The following is a 24349-nucleotide window of genomic DNA, read 5'->3' as shown; positions in this document are numbered from 1 at the left end:
CGCACCTTTTCAGTGCAGTTTCGTCTGCGGCATTTCCATAAAGAAGACAGGTAGAATGTGAGGTCAATGTAAATGGGGCTGTTGCACTTGTATGGTTAAAGTTTCCATATCTTTAATCTTATTAAAGATATGTAGCCAGGAAAACAGCAGGTGGTCAGTCAGGGGACTTAACCCATTTGTCAATCTCTTTCCAACGGCAGCACTCTCACACCCAGAGGCAGATGGGCAAAGGTGTCAGCACATTGCCAGATTTGGGACTGCACCATTAGTAGTAGGCAAAGGGGGAGCAGAGAGAGGAAGTTGAATTGTGTTTGCTAGTAAGCCTCAGCTGCTCATAAACACCCCCTGTGACATGGATCCGATTTTGGCCACAAGTGTGCTATAGCATGTTTAATTTGTGACCTGGCAACCTGGTTCTCCTGAGGGTGGGGATAAGGGCTGGTGCTCCACTGATGGTGAATGGGATCCTCACAATATTATTAAATATGTCAACATAACTACCATTCACAGTTTGCTCTAAAGCTGATGATCAACATACAATTGAGTAATGATGTCAATTCAATTTAACAACATGTGAATTATTGAAGCTGGATCCAAGGGCCTCACTGCAGCTTCTCCCTCTCCACCTTCTCTGCTGCCTGAGCAGCCAGCTCAAGGTCAAGATATTTCAGGTCAAAGCTGAAATGATGGAGGGCTGTATTGATGTTGTGCTGTGAGTGAAATTTCACCATTTATCAAATATGAAAAAATTAATTCTCCTTCCACAATGCCTGCCTCTATGATTCAGTATCATCACTGCAAGAGTTATGACCTGTGGTCATTCATGGAGCTGTAAGGTGAGTAATGCTGCAGCAGAGAGGAGGCTTGGCACAATGTGTCTCCTGCTGCATAATTTAAACGTGTGATGAACTACGCGTTTACGTGGGTAGAGTCACAGATCAGAAGCGATGTATCCCAGGATGGAAAACTAACCTTGTCATGTCTTCAGTCAAAGGGGGAGGAGGAAGGATGTTTTACTTTACTTCAGTGGCCCATTCACTGGTACTGCAGAGCACCAATAGGTTCAAGACGAGGGGGGGGGGGGGGGGGGGGGATATACAAGAGAAGGAAAAATGAGTAACCATCATATGATTGGTGGTTGCCATGGCTACTGATCCCAGCAGTCAGCCCTTGGAGAGTGAGTCACATGAGTGAATTGAAGGAGACAGGAAGCATACTGGGTTTGTGTTGTCGGGTGATGCAGTACTACTAGTGTGTGTGTGTGTGTGTGTGTGTGTGTGTGTGTGTGTGTGTGTGTGTGTGTGTGTGTGTGTGTGTGTGTGTGTGTGTGTGTGTGTGTGTGTGTGCGCGTGTGTGGTGTGTGTGTGTGTGTGTGTGTGTGTGTGTGTGTGTGTGTTCTGATGAAAGCACAAAATTGCCCAGGGTTAACACATACAGCATGGTTAAGAGAACTAAACTGTATGGTTTTTTTAAGACGCACAGATTAAAAGATGATACAACCGCAGAAGCTTGAGCAGTCTAATCACTTTCCTTACATTTTTAATAAGTGTCTTGCTCTATGATGATAGAGAAGAAGTTATCAGTGGAAACACAAATTGTCACTCCTACAGGAAATCCTTCAGTGTCTGCCACACTAGTAGCACATCACATTTCTAAATGCTGTAATCCCTCAAACAGTTTCTGTGTCCTTGATTGACTCACACCGTCTGAAAGATTCATTTTCACGCTCTGAGATAGTGACTGATGGAGGATGTTACCGTGCTACAGTACAGACTGCACCTGCACTGTTCATACAGTTTCCTACATTGTCTAAAATTACACCCAAGACCCCCTGACACATCTAATTGAAAGCTACCATGTTCTAAAAAATATTTACCAAATAGTTGTATGAGTAGCTAATGATAATTGCAGGCAACAAAAAAAGAGAGAAAAAATATAGATCATACATTGTCTATTTACTGAAAATGAAAAGCCACCCAGATAACTGAGAGAAGAAATATGGAGTGTGGAGCAGTGGCAGACGGAGCCAAGGGCAGGATACATTGCTGGTGTCAGAGAGAAAAATGACTTTGCCACAAATTATCTACACTTGAGAAACATCCATTAGGGAGCACGGTCCTTTCACAACTATTTTAGTCTACATCACTGTGGTACAACAGCGAAATTGTGACATGTCTATTAACATCAAGCCTCTGTAATTTAAGTAATGACTAATATATGTATGACTAATTTCGATCAGTTTATATGTGCTCATAATAATAATAATAATAATAATAATAATATCAATCATTAGGGAAGATGAGAATGTTGAACAATCCAAGCATCCTTTGCATGAGGGTAATTTTCAATCACTTCGTTTGGCTACCTGTGTGCTCTTATTATTATCGTCCTGGGAACACTGCAGATGTTTTTTTTTTTATCAACGACTGACGTGCGCTCGAACGGGTGCGTCAAACCTGCGTCAGACTTCGTCGTGACTTGCCATAGTAATTTTTCCATACTAGAGGGAACTGCTTTATCCCACAACACAGCCATAAGCACGTGGACACCAGAGGTGTGGGCAGTTGTTTTGCAGAGCTGCAGAACGGCGCAATAAGCCTTTTTCTGAACCAATTGATGTTAATATTGCAACCAAACGTGTGGCAGGCGTTGAGCTCCTGCGTCAGACTTTACGCACCATGCGCCTTGTGTGACTGCAAGCTGATTTCGCATCTCTTTGCGCGCAGATATGTATACGGAGCCTGAATGAAGAGATCGCACACCACTCACTTTGGATTCATACTGTCACGCTGAGTCGGACGGTACATCCCGTTCTGCACACCACAAGAGGTAAGAATCACAACCATTTTCACAATTTCATCAATATAGAAAGGCTCTATGTTTGTTTCTATAAACTGCATTGTCGAGAATCGCTCGAATAACCAGCCTCACACCGAAAACAACCCTCTAGATTTGACTCGATACAGACGAACGTCAGCTTTCACCTCTCTATCTGACAGATGGTGCTTTCGCTGCAACATTGACGGTGAGCGTCGCTCATCAATCCCCCGTGTCTGACGACGCAACGCCATGTGTCTACATTTTGATCTCAAATATGACAACATCTGCGGTGCTGCTGATCACCTGCTGACTTGTATTCGGTTTTCCTGCATCTTTTCATTTCCATCTATATGTGATTCATTTGACCTTGAATAAGCATCAAAGGTTATATCCACGAGTCAGTCCCCAGCTGTGGTAGATGGGCCTGTGTGTTTAGAGCATACCTGAACATTTCCACGTAGGTGCTGTTTTGTACCTGCATGGATGCATTTTGTGTTTAAGATCAAATTTCTCTGGGGGTGGTACCGGTGCCAACTTTATATTTTACATTGACAGTTAATCTGTCTGTGATGCTGCCTGTTCACCCTCCAATAGATCCCATAACACTGAGCATCACCTCCATATTTGCCAATATCTATCGTCCCCCATTTACTTAGTCCTCTCATAGCAGCTCCATGTTATTTGCAGCAGACCCTCATGGAATATCATGACTGTTCTGGTGGTGAGAAGAGAGATAGGCGACCTCTGATGGTGCAGGGATGGGATTTCAATTTCGCAGGAAGAGCCATTGCTTAGCAACCAGATGAGATAAAAGTGGATCACTTTTTCGTAGAAGAACCTCTGCTGTTACATCATTAAAACCAAACTGTCCATGGCGAATCAGGAGATAAACAGTTAAAGGTATCAAACCTCCCAGGAGTCTGTCACCACCAGTCGTATTTCTTTAAAAAGTAAATATATCTTAACTTTCTGCAGCACATTTTCATTTGTCCTCTTTGATCCTCAACGCTCCTCATTTAATGCATGTTATTCTCCACAGTTTACAAAAAAACACTTCTGGCCACTCACCATTCCCTCAGATGGAGATTGATAACTGAATCATATATGTAACACTGTCTTGCACTGCATGTGAAGTCCTGCTGTCTCTGTCATGTGCCATCTGTGTCAGCACACACTGTGAATGTCTGAAAGTTGCTGGTGTATTTCTGCATAAATTAAAACAACTTTCACTGCACACAATTATAAAGAGTGAGAACCACCATCCTCATAAGTAATGAGTGGTTTGTTGCTAACAGTTCCATTCATAAGAAAATGAAGGCAAAACATGCGTTAAACAACCTAACATCCAAAAACGCTGCAGTGTGGCCAAAAAATGTGTTTGCAAACATGCACATCATTGCTTCAAAACTCGTTTGCTGAGAGTTTGATGATGACTCAGTGTGTGTAGCTGCAGACTGCTGTGGGAAAGGTCACTACTGTTCTAGGATCTGTGTCGAGCTCTCAGCCTCCGAGCTGCTGTGTATCGTGACTGGAGGGGCTCAGTCAGCAGCCACTGTTGAGGAATGTGATGTGCGTGCTGCTGGAGCAGCCTTTTGGGTGGGCTTAGAGTCCAGCCGGCTGGCAACCGTTTTTTGAGAAGTCACTGTGAATAAACTCCCTGCTATTTTCAGTTGGCTGCATCTGATTTCAGATTAAAGGGCCTTGTCTCTAGATCAAACACCTCTGGTTTTGTTTCACTGCTCTCAAGTGAAAAGTTGGATCTTGTTTGTCCTGAACATCTTAACCTGAAAACTTCAAAGTCTGGTTTACGTCTCTCATGCAGTGGCATTTAAACACATCATTCACTGTGAAGCTGACCTTTAGAGTACATTTGCAATGAATGCTATATGACTCACAATGTTTTCATGTAAATTTCAACATTACTCTTGAAGGTTGTTCATGCCATTTTGAGGGTTGAATGCTTGCTGCTACGAATTTTCATTTAATTTGACAAGGGTTCGTTTTGGTGTTTACGTTTTTTTCCGACTGTGTTCTACAGCTAAAGTAGGCCACCTCACCTGAACTAAAGATCCCTTCTATAACATCATTCAAGAGCAGCGGGGTTAGAAATCTAATTATGCAGGAGAATCTGACCTTCTACAACACAGTAGCTTTTATACTGTGTTGTTGTCTACACCATTTCCCTGGGGGGGAGGGGGGGGGGCACTACACACAGGATTAGTGTTGGATTGGAGTTGCAAAGGGCCTCTGAAAAGGTGACACATACCAGAGAACTTGAAGAATTGACTTCAGGTTTCTCTTTTCAGGATCAATCTGCTCTTGGATTCTTTAATCAAAATCTCTGCAATCTTAAAACACACTGCAGACATGATGTTAAAATTCTGTGATGAAAATACAGATGTTATTAACCAATGTAGCTTATGCTTAAAGGCTTTAGTTTTATAGCCCCATGTTCGCCTGAGACTAACAGACACACAGATTGTTCTGCTATTCACATGACTATACTTTAGCATAATGGGCTTTGCTGTGAAATTAATTGTGATTCAATCATTTTGTCTCATTCAGCATAAAGAGGGCGATTACTGAAATACCCCACTTCATGGCCCTAAACTGCTGCAGTTGTATTACCAATCTTAAATAGTCTACAGCATGAGCTTAGTAGCAAACAGGAAAAGTGATGCACACTTTTGGCATTTTATGGTTAATGCAGATAAAGTACTTCTTTCCCTAAGACCTATATTTTCTGTTCTGTCTCCAACTCTTTCTCTTCACAGATTAAAGAAAGTAAGCACAACTTTCTTTCCCTTCTGCGGCCTGATCCCCCTTCAGTCCGTCACCTCAGATTTCCCTTTTTGCCTCTGTCGCCTTCAGCCTGAAGGAGCTCCGGTGTTAGAGCCATGCCAAAGAACACCAAGGTGACGCAGCGGGAGCACAGCAATGAGCCGGTCACTGAGTCGGTGGCTGACCTGCTGTCCCTGGAGCACCCTATGGACTATAAGAGCAGTCAGATGAGTATGGGTCTGAGTCCTGGCTCCACCGCTCCAGTGAAGGCCCTGATCCCCTCCCCTGACCCAGACGCCGAGGACGGCCGACCTGCCTGGAACAACAAGCTGGAGTACATCCTGGCCCAGGTGGGCTTCTCTGTGGGCCTGGGTAACGTCTGGAGGTTCCCCTACCTGTGCCAGAAGAACGGGGGAGGTGAGTGGATCAACTTGTCTTTATCCATGTCATTGGCCTGTCAAAAAACAACATTATCAACATTTTACTTGTGATACAGACCTGACTTCAGACTCGACGCTGACCTCTATATTGACTGTGTTTAGGTGAGTTTTTGTTAACATAATTATGTGCCAAACATTTTAGCCTTTAGCCATGATCTGCTAACAGCAGGGTTTTCCTGTCCGTTATAAGACTCAGGCATTACACAGACATTGCACATTACTCCTACACAGAACATGCTTTTGTTTCATTGATGGTTAACTTACTGAGGAGAACTGATTTTCTTCACATTGCAATTCCTTGATAAAGATAAGCGGCCATTTTGTAGTGGTTAACTAAATAGCATGTGACAACTTTGATTTAAGCATGACATTTGCATTTTTTGATCCACAGTCTTGTAGCAACTATTTCCTGAGACATGACTTGATTGATAATGTCCACTGGTCTCTAGGATTGGTGTGAAATGTATGGATGAATTGGTCAACCTTCAGTTGCATCACATTATAGAAAGACAATATTTCACTATTTTGACTAATTTAGCTCTTATTTCCTCTTCCTGTTAAATTATTCTGTATTTTCTATCTTGTCTTGTATCTAACACAGACAGCACTAACAGTGTCACTCTTCGCTGATTGAAAACATTTACTTCATGAACAATCCATTATGGTGACAGTTTCAGCCACCTTGTCCAAACTGCCACAACATCTAAGCACCATAGGCTGCAGACAGACTGTCGACATTATTCTGAGTGATTAACCATCTGCGAGTTAGTGAAGTGAAATAAAGATGAATGCACACTGCAACAAGGCTTTTCTAAAATAATCCAGGTTTAAACGATAGAATCTCTTATGAAGTTTACTTTGTTCACATAACCATATCATGTAAATACTATTCTGTCTCCATTTTACTTAACATTTTGAAAGTTTACTTTAACATTTAAGGAAATGCACTTTCATTGATGAGAAACACAATACTTTTCACTGAGTGGTATCAATCTTCTCATCTTAGTCTTGACAAGGAAGCAAATAAGATTCTGATTATAATTCATATCATGTTACAAAAATCTGTTTTCCAAACACATTTAAATTCATAACAAGTACCTAGTGTGATTCCCTCCTCATTTCAGAGTCCAGCTCAGCGTCCTCCTCCTTGATAAATTGCAACCTGTCAAACAATTAGCCAACTAATAGTGCAAGTCAGAAAGTCAGCCTCTTCGACAGTTCTTAGACTTCAGCTGTGAGCAGCTACAAGATGAGATAATTTTCCCTCAGCAAAACGAGGGGTCTGGTAATACGCTCTCAGATCTTATTGTCTGGTTTTTATTTGCTTTTCTTGCAGGTTTCTCAGGCTTATCTCTTCGGTATTGTGATTTGCTGCAAGGGTGGTGATGACTAAGATGGAGGAAGTGAAGAGTAAATACTGATTTCCTGGGCTTTCAGACATTGTTGGTTTACCTTGAGTGGGAGGTGTGTGTGTAAAGAGGGTATTTGAAATGCATGATATAACAAAGATGGATCGTTTTAATCAGTGTGTGCAGTAATGAGTATGTATCCCCGCTGGATTTTCACTTATTAGGAGGTGTTGCCTTGTCTTGCCGGGGCTTGTTCCAGAGATGAGGCAAATTGTCTCTTGTCTATTATGTCTTATCTTTTTCTGTCTCTCAACGTTCAAGTCAAGTGAAGGTTTATAAGCTATTTTTTTTTTAATCATAAAGACAATAATCAATAAATCAAATATTGTTATATAGTAAAAAATGAATTCTATGGGAAACAGAAGATCATGATGACGGGCTTACTCGCCTCATCTATGTAGCCTCAGTGAAGCACGGAAGACAAATTAATTTATCCTGCCTTACAAATAAATAATTTAAGTAGGTAATGTGTACTATCTTGCTTTGTGTCTCATGGTGGTACTTGCATAATGTATGTTAACATTTGTCCTTACTTTGCTGTTAACATTTGTGTTTCCTGCAAAGGAGAACAGCTCGGAAAAAAAAAAAAAGAGTACCAAGTAAATGTTTTTTGGGGGGGAAATAGGGAACAAAAAAATGACAAGGATCTTCTGGCCGCTTTAATGTTTTTTATATAGCTGTAAAGGCAAACGGATGAAGGAATTATCACAGGAGGCTAAAGAGGAAAGGGTTTACTATCTTTATTTGCTACTTGTTTCACAAGGACCCTCTGGATGGTTCTAAGGCCTAAAAAAATGAATGGAAATACAGTAAGTAGAGAGCGAGGTATTGCTCAGTGACAGGAACTTATGTTATAGTAAAGAAAAAGAATACAAAATAAACATTCAATATTTTTTTAAAGATATAGTTTGATTAGACCAGTATTTGCTTTTAACTAATGCTGTACACCTAACTTATATAGCTGCCCACGATAATGTATCTTGGTTTGATATCGCCTTATTCGTGCCATAAATAGTTTTATCAAATATATATCCAACCTTTGAAATCGAGAGAGCCAGATGAAAGGTGAAGGTGTAGTTAAAAGTAATGAGCTACTCCTGATCTTTTTGATCGTTTTGATTTCCTTTGTCTGTTTGCTGCTCAGAATAAACATCAAAGATGAGTAAAAGTAAGCAGCAACACAGTCTCTTCTAACGGTCCAGGTAATAATACCACACGGTAAGACGACACTGTGTCCCTGTCTTTGCTTCCTTTGTCTGCTGCTACCTCTAATAGCCCCTCATGACGGATCAGTGTTTTTGATCGAGTCGAACGTCATTTGTTTTTAGGAAGCAGGCTGCTCCTCCCTGCTGCCCGTCAGCATGAGCCCGTCCTCTATGGCTGTGGATGGTTTTGTCTCCATGGTGTCCCTTCATGTCCTGGCGTAAGCAGGACAGACTGGACGTGACTATCTCTCTCTCTGCTTTGTCTCTTGGAGAGGTACATTTAGGTTGACGTAGATGTAGAGAGAGAGACAGCGAGAGTGTGAAAGGTAAAATGGGAAGAGACGGATGGATAATATGGAATTAACGCCAAAAATAGAACCTGACAATAGAGAATAAACAATGTCCCTCGGATAAGCTATCATGGATTTCACAGAACCAGAGTAACTGTACACTCTGCATTAATGACACCTTCCTTTTTCCTTCCTTTCACAGGTGCATACCTGGTGCCCTACTTTATTCTCCTCATCCTCATCGGCATACCCCTGTTCTTCCTGGAGCTGGCAGTCGGTCAGAGGATCAGGCGTGGCAGCATCGGGGTCTGGAACTACGTCTACCCTCAGCTGGGAGGCATCGGGGTCTCCAGTCTGATGGTGAGCACCAACATAAGTACATTTAGACATTATTTCTTAATGTTTAAAAGTTTGACAAGGTACAGCAGCATTCAATCCATTAAATGTTTCAAACATAAGCAAAACTATCTGACATAAACATTTTATTATTCCTAGTCAAAACATTTCCGTGGCCAGATTATGATCCCACATTAAAGTGATACTGCACAGAGAGGTTTAAGAAGGTTTTTTGGGGAGATTTTGGAGGTTTTTCTCTGCCATGGAAACTTCCCATTGGAATATATGTACAGTATATTGTAAAGTTGACAACTGCCCTTCTTTCCACTAACCTGTCACTTTAAAAGAAACCTCTCCGAATATACTGTTAGAGTGCCTACCCACTGGATAAAGCCTGATTTATTAATGACTTCAATATATAGTGGAAAAGGCCAGGTCACATTTTTCCAGGCAGCCGTACAGACTGTAAACAATATACAGAGTTACAATTTCAGAAGAAAAGCACAGAGCAGATGCCTTTTGTGGACTTACAAACTAACAACTTCAACGGGTTGCTTTTAATGGATAGATCATTAATAAACCTATTAGTGAGAATTTATGATCCTTTTTATAAAACAGTAATGTGTTGCTATAATTATTGTCAATGGTTAAAACAGCAGGCTTTGAAGAAATGCTATGTGTATTTCAGATTCTTAAACATCAACAATTTTCTTGAGTTTGTGTTTTATATAAGTTTGTCACTCTCTCACTTCAGGACTCACAGTCGGACATGTAATGTGCAGAGACAACCTATGTGCTGTGTAACTCAGTCAACTGGTGTCTTCTACTGGCTTGTAATACTCCCTCTTGATGTTTTACAGCAAGCGGCATGCAAAGATCAGCGCAAATAATCTCTGTCATAATCTATCCCCATCATCTGCATGAGTATAGTGACTATTCATGTCCCCATCCCATCATCCTCATCAGCCTAAATCAGGCAGTCAGTGATGAACTGCGTCGGTCTCTCTGTTTGTCACTAGTTTTAACAGTGTTTTAATCAATCTAGTGCAAAAGATTGGAGGGAAAGGCCTGGGGCAGTGAGGCGTGTTACAGGCTTGATGTGGCAGAGGGAGATTCAGCAGCTATAAATACCTCCTCATAGAGGACCCCAGCCTTGGCTGCTGAGAGCAAACAGCTCAATAATTCATACACACTCCCGACTGAAGTTGTGGGCTCAGCATCTGTACCCTGACTCCAAAAAGATGCGTCCACCTCAACAAACTCCATGTTGTTCATCCCCTGTGTTGTCTGTAGTTTATGTGTGGAGACAGTTATTGTTTTTCAGATTGACGGGTATTGCTGTTTTATCTCATTTCCCCTCAGGTTTGTGGTTTCGTGGGCCTCTACTATAATGTGATTATCGGCTGGAGCATCTTCTATTTCTTCCAGTCTTTCCAGTATCCACTGCCTTGGGCTGAATGCCCCATCCAGAGAAATGGAAGCCAAGCAAGTGAGTACGGCTCCAGATAACAATATTTTTAGGGTCCATGAAACTACAGATAACTTTCCCAATTAATCATCTGGTACATAAATGTCAGAAAATAGCGAAAGATGTACATTTTAGTTCAACGTGATGTTTTGAAATGTCCTATTTTGTCAGTCTAAAACCTAAAGGAAGTCCCTTGAATATGATATAAAACTGTGAAAAGCAGGAATGTTATGAGATAATGAAGACATCAACTATCAAGTTGCATCTTATTTTTTAGTCGATAGAATAATGTATCAGTCGACACATTTTGTAGCTCTACCAGTGAACGAACAACACAATGTACCGCACAACTCAGTTGCAACGATAACAGAGGTTGCTTAAAGCTGCAGAACGTGTCTTTGCATTGAAACTGCCTCGCTGTGGCTCTGCAGTGAAACAGCAGAGCATCTTCAGGCTAACAGATAAGTGTGTGTGCTGTCTGTTGGGATATCCCTCCACATTATCCTACAGAGCCGCTCTGTTTGCGAGCTCTGTCAGATGGTATGTCCCAGCCGACAGTGTCAGTACCTCGAATGACAAGCAGCTGGTTGCTGTGGCAGAGGCACATGCAGGTTCTGGCCGAGAGACAGCATCAGCTTACATCACCATGAGAGGGCGGGATATCCACACCGTTCAGGATAATGAATATGCCGCTAGGATGCTGTGGAGCATCCAATGGGATTTAGTTAAGCTATGAGCAGCAGAGGAAAGTATAACAGCCAGGTGCATTTACACAAGTACAGTTAAAAGAACTTGTATTTTCTTCTTCTTTGCAGATTAAAGGTATTCTGTTGTGTTCTTGTAGCACTAGTATCAAGTGCTTTTTTTGATCCTGAAGGGCTGTTTTTTATGTCAAATGCAAAGGACATTCTGGGTCTGCTACTTTACTTTAAACCAAATATACTTAGTATTTCTTCCATGGTGGTTTGTTTACAAAATATATTTATATGATAATATCCGAAGTTGTATCCCTGTAAAATAACACTTTGGCAGCATCGTTTATGCCATTGTTTTCCCCCTGTCCTTGATGTTGTTGCAGTTGTGGTGCCAGAGTGTGATAAAAGCTCGGCTACCACATACTTCTGGTACCGCCAGACTCTCAACATCACCAGCTCTATCGATGACACTGGCGGCCTGAACTGGAAGATGGTCCTGTCCCTGCTGGTGGCCTGGATCCTGGTCTGCCTGGCTGTCATCAAGGGCATCCAGTCATCTGGGAAGGTACGGGGTCTCCATGGCTTACTGTATAAGCAGGGGCACAGCCTGCAAATTATAGGAACATGTAAGAGTTAAAACACAAAAAAATGTTTTCGCGCTTCCTGTTCCTTTGCCTCAAAGCCAATGGGTTTTTGAATGGGTTTTTGGTTAAATAGGTGTAATGAGGTCAGGGGTTAACACAAGTTTAAGACATTTTAACAATCAACCACATAAAACATGTTAGTAGAAACACCCCTCCCCAGCAGGAGCGATGATATCTTCCAACCAAATCATGTCTTCCCTGCAATGCTCTCTATAATTTACCTTAACATAGACTTTATAAAGATGCTCACAAAAAATCATTCCAGGAGGTATTTTTAATCTACAATTCATCCTTATCAGTGAGTGTTTTATACACTTTGCTAATACTTTGGATGCTAAAGCCTCTCATCAGCAGTAGTCTATTTTCAGATCTCATTTATATTATGAAAGAGAGAAATATGCAACATTAATAAGCTTAAACTGTACCAAGCAAAGACCGGTTCAGGATGCAGATGTTAAATGCTGCTATTGGCAACAACTTCAACAACATCCTGTTATCCCGATCCAGAGAGTGAGTCATATCTCAAAACGCAACATCCAGCGTACACTTTCAAAAAGGAAAATACTCAAATCGCCAAGGTCTGACAGTTTATTTTTAAACACTAATCGTGGTAATCCAATTAGTATTGTTAGTAGTGCATTGATTCCCTGCAACGCTGGAGGACAGCTTTTTGACTCATCCATCTAAACCTCAAAGACTCCTTTCCACGTTTGGAAAGATTTTGCAGATTTAGCGCAAAGCAAACACAAGTCAGTTCTGGTGTTGATTCATCGTGTGTCTGTGCAGTTTGGTCCTCCATGTGTGAGGCCTTAGAAAAGCGTGTCCATGGCAACACTCTGTAAGGGACTTGACTTTCTCTCTCTCTCCCTTAGGTGATGTACTTCAGCTCTCTCTTCCCCTATGTGGTGCTTTTCTGTTTCTTGGTGCGAGGTTTGATGTTGAAGGGAGCAGTGGACGGCATCGCTCACATGTTCACCCCTAAGGTGAGAGAAAAAGCAAAACGATAAAACTCTGTAACAGCGTTGCATCTAAAGGATTGGGGGAACTTCCAACATTAAAGCAATGTGTAGTTCTTTGCTAAGATTGTCAACAAAGTGATTGCATTGTGCTGGAATGTAGTCTTGGTTGTAATCACTCATTCACAGACTATTAGCACAACAGATATGTAACATAAGTGACACTTTGTCTTTGCAAGCTGCTCAGCTGTGAATGTCTCATTGTTTTTGTTGCTACCCAAGCAGGCCCATTTAAGTCCACTCATACATGAATGTCATTTAACACAGTGAGTCCTGTGTTGGGTTGTTGTCTCCCTCTGGTGGTGAATATCTTTAATAACATAGACAAATCAGTAGATTCAAGATTCAAAGGTTTCAATGACATGCAGATAAGCTACATTGTAGCCTGAGCTCCTCCAAAAATGCATCATAGTTATATAAGACATAAAACAATTTCTAAAATAAAATTAAAATATAATAAAAACAGTGCAAGCACATAACACACATAAATAGAATAAGATATACACAAGAACATAATGTAAATTAAATATTGTACAGTAAAATGAAATGAAACACTGTTTTTCACAGTGATAAAACATTGTAAGAAGATGTTTTTAGGTTGAATGTAGTAATCGAAGTAGGTTGTAATCATATAATGTCAATTGACAGAAAGTAGTAAACAACAGAGGGAGGGCTCAATGGATTTAGCGTTTTTGGAATAAACTGAGATTAACTTTTGACCTCAAGTTATGTCATGAAGCAGTGTCGTTGGAGTTTAAATGACAGAAAATATGACATTCTCCCTGTATTCCCTCTAGTTGGAAAAGATGTTGGAGCCACAGGTGTGGAGAGAAGCAGCCACACAGGTGTTCTTTGCTCTCGGTCTGGGCTTCGGAGGAGTTATTGCTTTCTCCAGCTACAACAAACGAGACAACAACTGCCACTTTGACGCAGCCTTGGTGTCTGTCATCAACTTCGTGACCTCCATCCTCGCAACATTAGTTGTATTTGCCGTCCTTGGCTTCAAGGCGAACATCATGAATGAGAAGTGTGTTGTCGAGTAAGTGTGTTCTACTTTAAGAAAAGCTACCTGACTAATCCCTCTTCAGCAGTTGTTTCAGTAAAACCTGTACTGACCAAAAACATCCTTCTCCACATTTTCTATTTTCCTTGGCAGTAATGCAGAGAAGATTATTGGCTTCCTAAACACAGGTGTGCTGAGCAAAGAGCTCATACCCCCTCACATCAACTTCTCCCACCTGTCCACCCAGGACTACGCGGAGATGTACGGCGTCATTAAGACAGTGAAGGAGGACATCTTCGATCAGCTGGGCCTGGACGCCTGCGTGCTTGAGGACGAGCTCAACAAGGTCAGAGTCCTGACATAGCTTCACTATAACAATTAAACTGAAAGTGGGTGTCCCACATTTAATCACTCAATTGCATTCAGTTCCTCAGCCATCATTAGCCACCTTTGACCACCATCTCTGTTTCTACATCCTCAAGGCGGTTCAGGGCACTGGTCTGGCATTCATCGCCTTCACAGAAGCCATGACACATTTCCCTGCCAGCCCCTTCTGGTCTGTCATGTTCTTCTTCATGCTGATCAACTTGGGTCTGGGCAGCATGATTGGCACCATGACCGGTATCACCACACCCATACTCGATGCTTTCAAAATCCGCAAAGAGATCCTGTGTGGTGAGCCGACTGTCTCTAATTCAAATCTCTCCAACTGTATAAACTGAAAGTATTTGCGATCGTCACAAGCTGTTTTTTCTTCTCTTTCTCAGTGGCTTGCTGTGTCATAGCCTTCCTGTTAGGCCTGCTGTTTGTGCAGCGCTCTGGGAACTATTTCGTCACCATGTTTGACGACTACTCCGCTGGTTTGCCTCTCACTGTGGTCGTGATCCTGGAGAACATCTCTGTAGCTTGGATCTACGGCACTAAGAGGTAACTCGTAGATAAGTAGACTGAAGCCACCCCTTGAATAAAATGTATTAAAAGAGAGCATGTAGAGATGTGCAGTATCTGATCCATTTGTAAAGAGTGTTTTAAATGCTTACATACAATTTAACCATTGTTATGTGACTCAACAAATGTACTTGTTTTTACCCAAACAGTAGTCTTTTTCTTAACATTGATACTAATTTGGGTTTGTTTGTTGTTTTGTTGCTATTCTGAATGTTAACCACATGTTTAAGAAAGCATTCAAAATCCGTAAGAAAGTGTGAGACTGAATAAATGTTGAATGATGATGATGCAGTTAGACTCAAGAAACTAAAATAGTTCCCCACTCTCTTCCTCACAGGTTCATGCAGGACCTGGAGGACATGCTTGGTTTCAGGCCGTACTCTTTCTATTATTACATGTGGAGGTACGTGTCTCCAGCCATCCTGGTGGTTCTCATCATCGCCACTGTCATTGAGATGGCCATCAGTCCTGCAGGATACAATGCCTGGGTAGAGGCTGAGGTCAGTGTTGTTCGTTTTTTTTTTACCTGGGTTCACACTGTGAATTTTAGAGAAAAGAAAGAAAGAGTTAAAACATCAACAGAGATGCAATATCATTGTTGCATTGTTGTTGTTTTCATCCTCTTGCCTCTGTGCCTCTGTTTTCCAGGGAGCAGAACGATTCCACAGTTACCCTCCCTGGGCTTTAGCCATGGCTTACTCCCTCATAGTGGTGGCCATGCTGCCTTTACCCATCGTCTTCATCCTCCGCCATTTCAACCTGATCTCGGACGGATCCAACAAACTGTCCGTCTCCTACCGTAAAGGCATGATGAAGGACATCTCTAACCTGGAAGAGCAGGACGAGCAGCGCTTCATCCTCAGCAAGAACCCCAGTGAGGCTCCTTCCCCGATGCCCGTTCAACGCCCTTACTTAGGCCCCGGCGGCACCCAGGAGATGACCAACACCAACTACGGCACCAGCACCAAGACAGGCTACCAAAACATTGGCTCGCCAGAGTCTGAGCTATGATCCACTGAGCTCAAACAACCTCCCATCCATTAAAGCCCCAGCCCTGCATGGAGAGAGGGAGACAGAGGAAAAAAGGGAGCCACCAAAATTCAAGTCAAGAGGGAGAGAAAATACACTGCCGGTTGTTGCAGCGTTCATATCACCTTAACCTCCAGAGCCCCTATCCCCTACTTTCTGCCCTCATACTCCCTGCCTGTAATTATTTCCCGCAATAGGAGCTGTAGTGCCCTCAATCCCAGCTGTGATGAAGGGATCATGGGAATGTGAGTCTGACCAGATATGACCACCTTTTTCATCTTTCAACGAATTACAGGCGCAGAGAGAGAGGGAGGGATGGATGGAGTTTAGAAAAGATACCGCAGGCTTAGATACAGGCGTTGTTTGTTAATGAGCTCTGACTGAGGTTAAGGTGTGTGTGTGCGGCACTAAAATGCTTTACGTTGTACTCATCAGTTTGTCAACAAGTTTAGGAGAAGGATATTTTTGAGACCGCAGGATGCTCCTGGATCTAGGAGATCCTCACATTGTTGATGTTCAGTTATTGAAGATTGTTATTTGTGGGGTTAGGATAGAAGGAGACTCAGAAAAAAAACAACATATATTTTCATGATCTGTATCACCGTATGAGAACCTTTCTCATCCTGTACACAAAATGATTACAAATACATTCAAAACACCATGTAATAAGTGATTCTGATAGTGTAAACAGTGTGACAAACACATTGCATCTTTATTGTGCCTATCATGCATCAGCAATAATAACCAGTCTAAGTAGGGTAAACTGTGGATCTCCTTCTATCCCTCCTTTCCCCACTGATGTAGAATACTGTATATACTTGTTGTGTCGTCTGAGATGTCACCGTAAATCGTGTATATAGTCTACACAGTAGTAGTTGCGAAACGAGGGGAAACCTTTCGCCTCTTCATTATACTCCTATGATCCCCAAAGCACAGAAACACACTCTCATTGTTTGCATCTCTGAGCCTTAAAACAGAGCAGCGCTTTTCTTTTAAACAACCTGTGTTTTCAAACAGCATTGCACATGTATGTGCTGTTCCAGTCATGGCCAGTCTAGACAAATCTTTTCCATTTCAGTCAATCACTTCAATCCATTTTTTCCATTTTTATCAATGCCTTGGAAGGGCAGAGGTGATTGCACCAGCAAAGATAAGCAGAGCAGCCTCAAGCACACCTGTCTGCATGTTGAGAGGCATACTGTACTGAGAATAATTAGAGGATGTGAGTATTCACTCTGTGTACATGCAGATGTACGTGTTCAAGTGTGTGTGCGTCAGTCTGCCACTGAATGAGAGCTCCCAGTGACCCGGCCTCTTTAAAAATAGAGCTGCGTTACCCAGGGGAAGCCGTGGCAACGCACCATAGTTACAGATCCTCTTCTGATGTGCAGGAGGAGAAGAGGAGAGCAGACACCTTGCTTTGTCTGCTCCACCTGCTCGGCTGCTTGTTCAGCAATACACAGATGAGATAGTTTACTGTTGAGGTCCTACAAGAATATAAAGCGTCAATGATGTTACAGTTTATAGAATAAGAGGTTCACTGCCATGCCACGCTGTGGAGACATCACATGTCAACCCGAAGAAGAGATTCCTGGGTTTAATTGTTGTACATTCCTCAAATTGTAACCACTACAGTCATCATTTCATACGCACTACAATTTACACTTTGATGTCTTTTTGTGAACTGAGCTGTGGAAACTTAAAGCCTTTTTTTATGTGAATATGTACGTTTTGGGGTTTAATGTGGAATTTGTGCAGTGATATAAATGTTTGGATTAAGTGGTAATACAAGGATGTCACCACTGGGTGTCTCTGCTGGCCAATGGAGGAGTCAATGACTCTCCGTCTAGTGGCCTCTCCCTGACAACACCAATACAGAGACTGAACAGATGTAGTGTGATGCACAGTCAGTCACATTGTTTGGTGCCTGAACAGCCTCTCTGTTGTCTGTTCGCCTTATGCTTTTGTCGGTTGCTTTTTTTTCTTGATAATGTAGTGTGTTGAGTTTGGACCAATGTCTTGTCTCATTCACTTGAGCACTTTAATTAGGTAGAGACTCTGGAGTTGTCTGTTTACAACAGGTTTGGCAAAGGTTTTGCCATCACAATAATGCTGTCACAGAAGATGTTTTAATTAGCAATATTCATTTAGAGAGAGATAGAAGGCTGAATATCCACGAAAGGCACAAATGTGTTGCAATCCACTTTGTCAAAGACATTTTTTTTCCTTTGTGTTTGTACGACGATCTTTGAGAATTTTGACAAGTTACATTGTTTTTATGTATTATGTTAGGACAGTGTTGAAGGTTATGTTTGCCTGGTGTGAATTTTGCCCTGTTATCAAACCAGTTCTGATTGATGCTTCCATGCCTTTGCTAGGTCCTCCTATTTTCCCTAATGCACGTTTTGACCAATGCCTAAGCTGTCCTCTAGATATGTGGTCATGCGAACTCTTACATGGCTCTTACATCTGCTCAGGTTTTTAGGCAACTTAATTGTGCCTACTGTAGCTTTTTGTATACTAAAGTTATGAATAGTTTAATTCTATCTTCCCTGTAACGGACATTTAAACACACTTTTAAAGTCTAAAGATGCCCGATTATCCCCCTTTGGTTTCGCAAATTTAACTACTACCGCAATAACATGTTGAAAATAACAAATGGTACAACAAGTGATGGCACTCACCTGCAGCTTTGGATTACAGTTAAAGCACATTTATTAAAGCACAGGAAAGTGAGCACAAATGAGTTTCATGGCTCTGTGAGCAAGAGCCAGTCAATGACTTAACGAAAGCGTCAGTGTGGGTGAAGTTGAGGATGAAATTTGTTGATTATGTTAGTTACGGTCTGAATCATGTATCCTCAAAAGGTTCACTGGAGGATAAGTCTGCAGATTTATATTCACCACAATCTTGACAAGAAGCTACACTGCACCACAAGTCTGTTCTTTAGGTTGATCTGCACAAAGAATACATGAGAAAAAGTCTGATGTGACAAACCTGAGCTTATACTGGCATGGAGAAGAGAGAACAATCGAAACACAAGACATGATGCACAATTTGTCACATTTAGCCAAGATCTTCCACTTCTCCACTCCAGGCACAGCAGGTCTTTGCCTCCTAAACGCTTTAAAACACTCTGCACAGTGGAGCCAAATCCCTTCTCATATTGGTTAAAATGCTCAGTAATAAGATACTGGCCTTTGGTATTGATATTTGAAATCAAAGACTCCAACTCCAGGGTCTCTTTGTCTTGTCCATGTGTCGGCTGTGTTGCATTATGTACTATAAAGCAACTTTTAACTGTTAACTCAGTTGAATAATTGTGATTAACTCAACAAAAATAAAGTAATAGTGTATTTATTTAACTGTGCATATAGTCTTTATGTGACAAAACCCATAGTTATATTTATAGTATTTAAGAAAATGTATTTAAACTGTACATATTGATGTACATTCTGAATATCTATAGTTAGAGTGACAGGGTGTTTACTTGAGCTGTAAATAATAACTGTATATTTTGAGATATTTTTTGATTTTTGTACTGTAGGTAATGTTACTTTGCTGTCTGTTAGTATTTGGCGTTAGTGTATGGTTGTTCTTAATCAAAATAGCTGAGGGACTGGGATTGTGTGTGTGTGTGTGTGTGTGTGTGTGTGTGTGTGTGTGTGTGTGTGTGTGTGTGTGTGTGTGTGTGTGTGTGTGGGTGTGTATATGTATACGTGGGTGTATGTTTGTGTAAAGTAGGTTTTTGGTGTTTAGGTGTGTGCTTTTTTTCTCCTCTCTCAGTGTTGTGTGCTGCTGATCTAATCCAGTAGATAAAATCCTGTTGTTACAGTGAACTGGGACCACTAATGTAAGCAATCTCTCCTCTGTGTTTCTCACTGGAAAGGCAGCGGCTGCCAGCACAAAACTGAAGGAAATGTTTGACAATTAGACAGAAACTGATCTGTTTTGGGTGATGAGATTGATGAACTGTAAAAACATGTTGGAGTCAAAAGGAAAATTAAAATTACCACTTTTATTAAACAGACCTTGCTGTTTGTCTTATTTTATCTGATGTATTTGAAGTGGAAATGAAAAGATGAGTTATTCAGTAAACGCACTTTTGTTTATACTGAGCTGAAACGTAAGTTTGTGACACTTTAACGGTGTTGTTGCATTATGTAGTCTGGTCAAGGCACACAAAAAGATATAATATAATATTTGACCATGAGGATAAATTGTAAATTATTTGGGAGTATAACGCATCATATTTTTTGTAACTATAACATTCCTCATTGTCATTATCATTGACTGAATATGTTTTAAGCCCACCAGTGGACAGTTACTGGAAGTAACGAGGACGTAGGTTTCAAAATGATTGTTTAAAACGGTACATATGAGCACATTTTAACAAGTGATATTCTCTTGTTTTAAAAGTGAAAGAAACAATAACTGTTTTACTGACTTTTGAAAAACGATTGCCATCTGAGTGTAGTTTTATCTTTTATTTGCTTACGCTTAATTATAAAGCGATAAACAATTACTGTGTGGCATTCAATAACCATAGGAGTAATTTTCTTAATTGCACTCTCAGCCCCCGTCTCTGGAGTGCTTTACACATGCAGCTTCTAACATCTTTTTACAACTACATTTTAAATGGCTGATGTCTTCCCTCCCCGTGGCAGTAGTTGGTCGGAAATGGACGCAAGAATTTGGTCTGGAGGCTCACATCAGTTTGCACTCCAGCTCCACAACAGCTGACCAAACCACCATGAGCTAAACTGCTCTAAACTGCGTGTGCTCTTTAGCACTGACACAAACTAGGCCTGCTGCCAGAGTTAAGCCTGACACCCTCGCACATCCATCGCAACGTATATTTATTATGGACTGTCGACAGGGAGAAATCATCATCCTTTTGAGCTGGGAGAGCCTGCTCACCTGCTGGCTCTTTAGAGCTGCTCACAGTGGCTGACATGGTTTATTAAAGTGCAATCAGATGGTACAGATTGGCATCAGGGTCAAGCAAGAGACACATTTCAACATCATTTGTCCAAATAGTGTGAGAATATCCTGTTTCTACAGACTCCCTTCTCCTGTGGTCCTCATGTAATTAGCTTGAAAAACAAAATCAGACCCCGTCCTGTTTCAGAGAAAGACCAAATAAGTTACAGAAACAAAGCTAAAGAAGATCCAACAGTGTTCACTATTTACAATGCCTGCTTTTTCTGGTGCAGCCCAGCATGTTTGTGACCTTGAATGTGAAAATCCAGACAGCAGAAGGCTAAATCTCTTACTTACAATGGGCAAGGAAACTTTCATAAACATGCTAATGTTGGTGAAGCTTGGACATTTTTCATATCATTTGGGACCTTGGAAGGCGACTCAAGGTCTCTGGAAAAGGATCCCTTCAAAGATCATCTGCAGGAGCTCAGCTGGAGTTAGTTCATGAACCACAGAGACGTATCAAAGGGTATGCCCTATGTAATGTTCGAGAGGCATTTCGAATGGGCCTAAAGAGCAGAGCTTCTGGCTGAGCATCTCAGCTGAAATGAGATTTGCTTCTTATCTGGGAAGGAACATAGTAACCTGAGTGTGAGCTTCTGTACCTCTCTTAAGGCCTGCAGAAAGGGTGTTGTCCCAACCTGATTGGTCAAGAGGAGAAATACACCAAGCTACTCTTAATTCTTAATCAGAAATCAGTCCCTACTCCCTGTGAAACAGGTGATCTGAATAACCCTCATATCAACTCAGGGGAGTTGTGAATCAAGTAAGTAAATGAAAATAACGATTGATGTTGCTCATAAATAAATTAAGGTTTACTAAAAATTGTGCGAAGTATGCTGTCACAAGGAATTTGTCTTGGTGTTATGGTGTGTACAATATATAAAAAAACATATAAGAGAAAATAAAGTGATAGGTAGTACTAAAGAAGTCAATAGCATAAACATAGAATAGACAATTACAGAACGATCACAATACAAAAGACATTTTAATGTGTTATGTTGAGAAATGTAAAGCACACAGGACAGCATGCTCTCCAATAAAAAAGTAACTGCTGCTGCTGTGTTCATGTTTGTCCTCACAGATTGTTGTGTGTAAGTGTCAAACTATTTGTCTCCCAGGCTGCATCACACTTCCTCTCTGCTCGTCCGGTGTACTTTGAAGAACATCTAACTATTCTGTATCCTGTAAACAATTTCCTATCACAGTGTAACACATGAAATGCACAAAAAGGCTGAGGGGATTTGATACACACACAGAATCTGTGTATATGCACACGCATTAATGGTAATCCCACCTGCAGGATTTCTTACAGATGTTTATCTTAAAACAGCAAGCAGAGCCAAGAAGTCACTTCCCATTTTCCCACTGCCTAGCCACCTGATCCAGGAAAAGACTGTCGGAGGACATTTTTCACACATTGAGCAGCATTTTCCTGGCAGATTTCGATTGCGTGGGCAGATATCCATCAGTCATATTCTCACATGGCTCTTTCAGCTACTCTCAGCCTCCACATCAGAGGCCAGATGGTCCTCTGCGAGGCTACTCAGAGGACTGACCCGACAGCCACAACAGCTCATTACTGTTTGACCAGCTAGTCTCACTCCAAACAACGCTGAGCTTTCACAGCACTCTCTGAGAAAGAGGCCACGTGTTTAGAAATGCAGACAGTGATTTCATGCCTTGGCAATGGAGGGTTTTTTTTCTTTCACTTAGCCTAATTTTAATCTGACCTGTTTCAAGCATCTTAATAAAGCTTTCAGCTAAACATGTTTGTTTGCTTGTTTGTTTGTTTGTTTGTTTGTTTGTTTGTTTGTTTGTTTACATCAAAACGCGACAATTCAGTCAGAGAGATTTGCACAAAAAAATGTTTTAGATTATGAATCCATGTCAGCAAAGCACATAAAAAAATGTGGAAATATTTACATTTTGAATGTGTAACTCCTGTGTAATATGAACCTCCTTAAATCAGTTGAGCTGCTTTAAGCCATGCTAGCAGGATCTCGAAATGTCAATATAATATGTCAAATATAAAAATCAGAAAATGTTATTGCGTAAATCACATCATGTTTAATCCTTTATCATAATTAGATTTCTGATTTATTGGCATGTAGTATGATAACAGTCTGTCACTTAGCTGCAGTCATGGAGAGCCGCTGGTGATTAATGTGCGCTACACATGGCACATGCTTCAGCAAAATGCCTTTTGTCATTCGTAAAGCTACCAAGTGTAGCTGTCATGTAGACAACGCGTTAAGGTTTTCAAGATTAATCTGTAGCATTAAAGTTAAAACGTCGACTACCCTATAAAGTGAATATCTTTCAGACTGTTGAACAAAACAAAGCATTTGAACATGTCAAATTGGGTTAGGGTTAGCATGTTAGCATTGCATTAGGCCTTTTCAATTGGAGATGATCTTAAAGGAAGTTTAACTTGTTTACCTGGATTGAGATTGTTCACATGCTAACAACATAAAGTTAACATAAACGTGATAGCATAGCATACAATCATAGCATTTTGACATATTGATGTTAGGATTTAGCTTTAGCAATGCGGTATTGTACAGAGTTAGGGTAAGGGCTGCAAGCACGGCATGTTTCATTCAACAGACTGCAGAACTCTACTACAGAGTTACTGATAATTGTTTTGAAGGTTTAAGCTGCTTGCTTTTCATTCTTCCACCTGGGAAATGTTCTGTTAATCTAATGATGTATCTTTGCTTGTGTATCAGTAGGATATATTGCACTGAAAGCATTTCAATCATATTTAGCTGACAGCTAAAGCAGGTTTTGGGCCAATGAAACATTTAAGTGGTTAGAAAATAAATAAACATGTTATTTAGAAGAGTGAAGAGGTGAAGTAGTAAGACGTATAGCTTGCTGTAGGTAGCAGTCATATTCAAAGACTATTTTGACACAGAGAAACAGGTGAAGCAGGTCAGGAGAGGTGGCTGTTTCCGCTCCGTTTGTTTTTTCCTGTTGGATGAGCAACAAGTTGTGTGCAGGGATTCATGCACCAAGCTGCTGGAGAGGTCAAATATCTGACGCAGAGTGAAAGGAAGCAGGAAGCAATAAGACCATTTTAAGAAACACCCAAGTTTTTCTCGGAGTGTAAAAAGTGTGTGTTTGAGTGTCTGCTAGTCGTTATTTTTAAGTCAAAGATTTCAATAAATGTTTAGTACTTCATTAATTAGGAGTATACACAAGCATGGTTAGTTTGTTCATTTCATGAGTTTCCTTTGGCTGTTGGGGTAGATCAGCTGCTAATCAGCTCAATTAAGG

The 24349-nt window shown here is 41.1% G+C and overlaps 1 protein-coding gene across 1 annotated transcript; it reads left to right on the top strand.

Annotated features, from left to right (window-relative positions):
* Positions 1–2519: 2519 nt before the first annotated feature.
* Positions 2520–20110, top strand: slc6a17 (solute carrier family 6 member 17). Its single transcript, XM_063892886.1, has 12 exons — positions 2520–2829; positions 5595–6018; positions 9148–9305; positions 10644–10770; positions 11828–12009; positions 12961–13071; positions 13902–14143; positions 14261–14453; positions 14590–14782; positions 14875–15034; positions 15393–15555; positions 15704–20110. The coding sequence occupies exons 2-12, from the start codon at positions 5718–5720 to the stop codon at positions 16064–16066; spliced, it is 2193 nt and encodes a 730-aa protein (XP_063748956.1). The 5' UTR covers positions 2520–2829; positions 5595–5717; the 3' UTR covers positions 16067–20110.
* Positions 20111–24349: the final 4239 nt, after the last annotated feature.

Source organism: Eleginops maclovinus, chromosome 1, assembly GCF_036324505.1.
Source record: "Eleginops maclovinus isolate JMC-PN-2008 ecotype Puerto Natales chromosome 1, JC_Emac_rtc_rv5, whole genome shotgun sequence".
NCBI classification, from domain to species: domain Eukaryota; kingdom Metazoa; phylum Chordata; class Actinopteri; order Perciformes; family Eleginopidae; genus Eleginops; species Eleginops maclovinus.
The sequence above is the reverse complement of the archived record's forward strand: the minus strand, read 5'-3'. Positions and strand labels throughout refer to the sequence as shown.